The sequence below is a fragment of the Lucilia cuprina genome, chromosome 3, assembly GCF_022045245.1.
Source record: "Lucilia cuprina isolate Lc7/37 chromosome 3, ASM2204524v1, whole genome shotgun sequence".
In the NCBI taxonomy this organism is placed as follows: domain Eukaryota; kingdom Metazoa; phylum Arthropoda; class Insecta; order Diptera; family Calliphoridae; genus Lucilia; species Lucilia cuprina.
Window position 1 is genome coordinate 9,392,264 of NC_060951.1, and position 6,264 is coordinate 9,398,527.

At 32.5% G+C, this 6,264-nt stretch overlaps 1 protein-coding gene across 1 annotated transcript; it reads right to left on the reverse strand.

Moving 5' to 3' along the window:
- Positions 1-520: 520 nt before the first annotated feature.
- LOC111687957 lies at positions 521-4,011 on the reverse strand. The gene is made up of 2 exons (XM_023450443.2): positions 2,922-4,011; positions 521-1,647 (listed from the first exon to the last, which is right to left on the reverse strand). Exons 1-2 carry the CDS (start codon positions 3,691-3,693, stop codon positions 989-991), a joined length of 1,431 nt encoding a protein of 476 aa, XP_023306211.2. The 5' UTR covers positions 3,694-4,011; the 3' UTR covers positions 521-988.
- Positions 4,012-6,264: the final 2,253 nt, after the last annotated feature.

Below are 6,264 nucleotides of genomic sequence, written 5' to 3' on the forward strand. Positions count from 1 at the left end.
AAATTTTTTATAACTCAAGGGGAGAGGAAGTAAAGAGAAGATTTTTTTTTCTGGGATAAACTTAAAGTATGAAAAATTAAGATGTTTTGTTGGGCTTAGTAGAGTGTTAGAGAGGTTGGGAATTTTGTTGCAATGTAAGTGAAATTGTTTTTTGTTTTTAGTGGAGTAATAAAGTTGATTTTATTTATTTGTTTTTGTTTTTTTGATACTCATTAAAACTCTAAAACTTAATTTATTATTTATATACGCTTAAGTAAATGTTTTGTTGTTGTTTTTATTATTATTATATATTTTGTTTGGGGGGGGTTTGGGAAATAATAATTATTATTTTAAAATAAAATTATAAAAAAACTATAGTTTAATAAAAAAAATAAGTAAAACTTTAATTTGTTTACTTTTAACGTTTCCACAGGTTTGTTAATTGAGAACAAAATAAAAACCTTTAACGTTTAAAGCTTTTACTCTATAAATTATTAAATTAAAAAAAGAAAATTAATTAATAAATGATTTTTTTTTATTTTGCTTTTGTGGGGAGAGCTACAATATTTTGCTGCTTATTTTTTTTCTTTAAATATAGGAGGGAGAGAGGAGTTTTTGTTATTAATTTGTTTTTTTCATTATTTAATTAAATATAAATTTTGCCTTAAAGTTAAATGGTTTTTTGAATGTTTTTTTTTTATATTATTTTTTAATTATATTACTTTTCTTCAAAACAACTGCCTGTAAACCTGCTCCTTAGCCCCTCAATAGCCGATAAAAACAAAACGCTTTTATAAATCTCAAGCTGTCTTTTGCAAACGTTTGTTTTTTTTCGCCATTTTTTAAAAAGGCCCGAGTAGGTTGTTTGGACTTCTAAATTTTCTTGCTTTTCATTTTTAATTTGTTCAGCTTTTATTATTAATCTTTTTTGTATTATGTAAATTATATGTAAGTGTGTTGTGTTGTTGTTGGTGTGTGTGTGTGGATGTTTCTTTTGTTTTACGAATTTTTAATCACTACGTATTTTCTTTAATTCTGGCTGTGATTGTCCCTCCAAAGAGGCTTCATCCGCACAATTTAATGTCCGTTTTTGTCCCACTATAGTGGCAGCTGCTATGGCGGCCGCACCACCAGCACTACTCAATGTCGATGAATCATTATCCTCCGTGGTATTGTGATTAATTAAAGGCGTTTGTACATCATCGTTCAATGCACGACTGTTACTGCTCTCATCGTCTTCATCGTCATACTCAGATTCACGCATACAATTACTGTTGCTATTCTCACCGTCTAGACCAGCTGCTGAGGCTGCCAAAATGCTACCATTACCATTTGCTGCAGCTACTACTGCTGTTGCTGCTGCTACCGCTGATGATGATGATGATGTAGTACTGTTTGCCTCTTTGCTTGTTGTGTTATTGATGTTAGCCTTAACTGGTGCTTCTATATTACTTTCCGAATCGGAAGCTAGTGGTGTTGCGACACCGCCAATATCGCCATCACCCTCATCAGTTGTTTCGGTAGCTGTTGTCTGTGTGGTATTTTCATCGATAATGGGTTCCTGTGATGTTGAATCGTTTGAAATGAAATTTGAATCTCCATCGAGAGGTGTTGGGTTGGTATTTTCATTTTCGGATTCTGTGACAACGTTATTACCATCAATGCGACCTGGTAAGGTAAATGGGAAAATGTTTAGAATGAATGGTTTTAAAAAATTTCTTAAATCTTAAAATTAGTTGTCGGGTGACTCAAGAGGTTTGTGTGTTGTATTGCCGTCTGTCTATAAGGAGGTTGCAGAAACTTACAGAATGCCTAACTAAGTAACTAATTAACTAACTAACTAACTAACTAACTAACTAACTAACTAATTATATTCTTTAGTCCTGTATACAGTCCACTCTACAATCGACTTTAGTCTATTCTATAGTGTATAGTCTATTCTATAGTAAAGACTATAGGCTAATCTATAGTCTATGCTATAGGCAAGACTATAGTCTATACTATAGTCAAGATTATAGTCTATACTATAGTCAAGACTATAGTCTATACTATAGTCAAGACTATAGCTTATGCTATAGTCAAGACTATGGTGCAATCTATAGTTAAGACTATAGTACAATCTATAGTCAAGACTATATTGCAATCTATAGTCAAGACTATTGTGCAATCTATAGTCAAGACTATTGTGCAATCTATAGTCAAGACTATAGTGCAATATATAGTCGAGACTATTTTGCAATCTATAGTCAAGACTATAGTGCAATCTATAGTCAAGGCTATAGTGCAATTTATAGTCAAGACTATAGTGCAATCTATAGTCCAGACTATAGTTCAATCTATAGTCAAGACTATAGTCAAGACTATAGTCAAGACTATAGTTCAATCTATAGTCAAGACTATAGTTCAATCTATAGTCAAGACTATAGTGCAATCTATAGTCAAGACTATAGTGCAATCTATAGTCAAGACTATAGTGCAATCTATAGTCAAGACTATAGTGCAATCTATAGTCAAGACTATAGTGCAATCAATAGTCAAGACTATAGTGCAATCTGCTTACAGTCCACTCTACGATCCAGACTATAGTCGGGAGTATAACCACTTCTATAACCCAGACTAATTTCAATCTATAAACCAGACTATAGTGTAGTATACAATCCAGCCAATAGTCGATTCTATAATACTGACTGTTGTACACACTGCAGTCCAGTATACAGACTAGACTACAATCCAAACTATAAACCAGACTATAATACAGTCGGCTGGCCAGTCTAAACTCCAATATATGGTCATTTTATAGTCTGTATAGTCTAGTCTATTATACGGCCTAAAGTCGTTAATCCATAATCTAGTCTACACAACAAAGTACACTATAGTCAACACTTAAGACTATACTAGTTATCATATTCATGTTTCCAATCTTGAATATAATACAAACTCACCTGCACTATCATCGTCACCATCATTAGTATCATCACCGACTGCACTTAGAACATTTGTTGTGGAACCATTAGCTTTGGCCGCACCGCCACCACCCTTACCGCTGGGCATTTCATCTAATAGCTCTGGACACAAATCGTTGGCCACATAGTGAGCCCACAGTGCTAGCTCAACACGATGTGGCGACCAGACCGGAGTCTCACCGCCAACCTGTGTATTAAGACGTGTTACGGTCGCCTGAATGTGTTGAACAAAATTGAGGTATTCTTTTGTGGTATAATCGATGCCTTCAATTTCTGGAATGGCCATAAGACACTCATCCGCCATAAAGGGTGCCGAATCGGGACAAGCAGCAGCCAAAAGAGCCGAAGCCATAGTAGTACCCACACCCTTCAAATTCGATAGAGCCGTTATGGCCTGCTCTAGATTGGGCAGTTTACGAAAGGCTTTTTTAGTTTCTGTCATTACGGCGCGTGGTGTATTGACTTTGACCAAATAGTTGAGTTGTGGATAGAATTTGCCACGAGTCTGTTTCCATTTCATGGTCTGCACCAGTTCATCGTACACCAAATGGGCATCTTTCCCTCGACCCTTAATCACTTTGGGCAATTCATTCTGATACCAGTCATCGAGACGTATCAACTCCTGAGGTTTTTTATTACGTTTCTCGGCTTTGATTTTCAAAACTTGTGGATAGAGTTTATAGCAAAATTCAAATTGTTCCGAAGTGCCATTTTCGAAAAATGAAGCCGTATCTTTGCCGGTATTGGCCATGGTTTTTTTGATAAAAATATACTTTTGTTTTTTAGTGGTTGATGATGGTGGTGAAGTTTTCCTGTTTGCTTCTTTTTATTATTTTTATTTAGTTTATAAATTTTACGACTCCGCCGCTACATACAAGACGAAGATCGATTTGAGACACACAGAAAATAAAAACACAAACACTCAGTCACACATGCATACACAGCACTGAACCGAACCGTACCGAACCGACGAAGATGGGTAATAAAGTGAAATGTGAAAAAATACAAAAAGAAAAACGTAAAAATAAAAGAGAAATTTAAAACTGAGAAATGACAGATGGTATTGTAATGTTTTTTTTCTGTTTTTTTGTTTTTGCTGTTTCTTTTTTTTCTGTCTTCTTTAGTTAAGGTTGTTGTTGTTGCTTAATGGCGTTAGCAGGCCGCAAGAAGGGAAGGCAACTTTACATTAATAACAACAAATAAATGTTGAGCTCTTTACTGTTGTTGCTGCTGTGGTTGTTGATGATAAATGCGTTTGTGTTGTTGTTGTTCTTGTTATAATATTTCTTTGCTTTAGTGGATTTTGCAGATGATGTTGCTTGCTGGCTTGCTTGCTGCTGATGATGAGGATTATGATGGTGGTGTTATTTTAGCGGCGTCAACAGCAGTTGGTAGTGGTGGTTGTTGTTATTTTTATATTGTTGTTGTTGTTTAAGTAAAACGAGTAAAATCGTGTTTTAATGGCAGCTGTATACTATTAGTGGTGAGTTTTTTTATTTTTCAATTTAAAGGTGTTTTTCCTTTGTTTTTTGTAGTTGTTTTAGTTGTTCTTGTATGCCAATATGTGTGGTGAAAGTATATATTGCTGGATGTTAGCGGCCTCGAGCTTTTTCAAACAGAAATCCTGTCCAGCGTTTTTACTATAAAATGACCATAACCTCCTTTTGGGATACGACGTTTGCATGAGTATCTACAATATTGATTCTCCAACTCGTTTTGTTAAGCGTTCAACAAACTCGGTTTTTCGTTCTTCCACTTTGCAACACAAAAAAAACCTTCGAATTGCAAAAAAAAAGATACAATTTATTTAGTTTAAATACTTTTTTATTGTCTTATTCATTATCATCTTGTTTGCACAAGTAACCAGCACCATATTTGTTAAAAAAAACACAATTTAAAAAAAATTTTAATTTTGCCTTTTTATTTCTTGCTTTTTTTTCAACTCACCTTTTTTCATATTAATTTTCAATGATTGTGTATATTTTGTTTATTTTTATAGATTTTTTTAAACAAAATTAACGTTATATTTTCTTAACAATTTTAAATTGCAATATTTTCACCGTAATTCCTTTGCCACTCGATAATATGAAATGAATTTTTTCTTTTCTTCTTGCTTCTTTATTTTTTCAAAAAATTCAGTCACAGCGCACACACTAGCAACAAAACAGCTTTTTTTCAGTGTGTTCTGCTTCTTTTTTTTATTCGTCAAGTCGTTTAAACAACAGCAACAACAACTAAATCATCGTGTGTCGTTTATTGTATTTCTCTTTTGCCCCTAATTCGTTTTTATGTCTCTCCCTCTGCTATCCTACCTCACTTTTTTGCTCTAAAAACTCTTTTGCTGAAATTTTTTCTTTAATTTCCTTTTGCTTTTCAAGTTTTATATTGTTTTCGTTTTGTTTTATTTAAGATTTTCGTAAATTTGCCAATTTTTTTTGTATGTTCTTCTTCGGTTTTTGTTGTTTATCTCAATATTCTTCTTGAGGCGTTTAAAATGCATACATATGTTTGATGTCAGTATGTGTGTTTATGTTTTATTTTCATTTAATATTCTTTTTTTATTTTTGTTATTCTTCTGCTGTGTATTTTTTTCATGTTATTTTTGTTGTTTTGAAGTGAAATGCATTTGACAGGGTTGCAATAAATTCGTTGTATTTATTTTACTCTATAAACATGGAAAAAAAACGTAGAATTTTTATATCGGAAATGTGCAAAGTTTCACAAAATAATGTACTTTTTACGTAGTACAGTGGGTTAACAAAGTTGAACAGAATATTGCTTTTAGCAAGTAGGTTGATAAGGTAAATGTTTGGTCTGTGTGTACTCAAATGGTTTTGTTTCATTTTAATTTAGTATAGATTAAGAAGTTTCTTATTTAGTTTTTATATTTAATAAAGGAAATTAACTTTAAAGTTATTTTTTTATTATTTTTTTTATTTTATTTGCTTTTAATTAACAGCTTTGTACAATAATAGGCAGATTTTAACATGTAAATTTTATAAATATTTTAGAATGAGACATTTAAAGAGATAACACTAAGTGATCCGTATTTTCCTGTTTTTCTACCTACATCTGCACAGTTTTAATACATAAATCCATCCGGTTTAAGTTGATCAGCTTCAGCTGCACAGTAGGATAAAATCGAATTTAGGGAAATCAATTTCTGACAAACTTTTGTTCCGATTAAAACTAATAGTTTACTTTACCATAGATGGACAGATAGGTAGATAAATAGATAGATAGATAGATAGATAGATAGATAGATAGATAGATAGATAGATAGATAGATAGATAGATAGATAGATAGATAGATAGATAGATA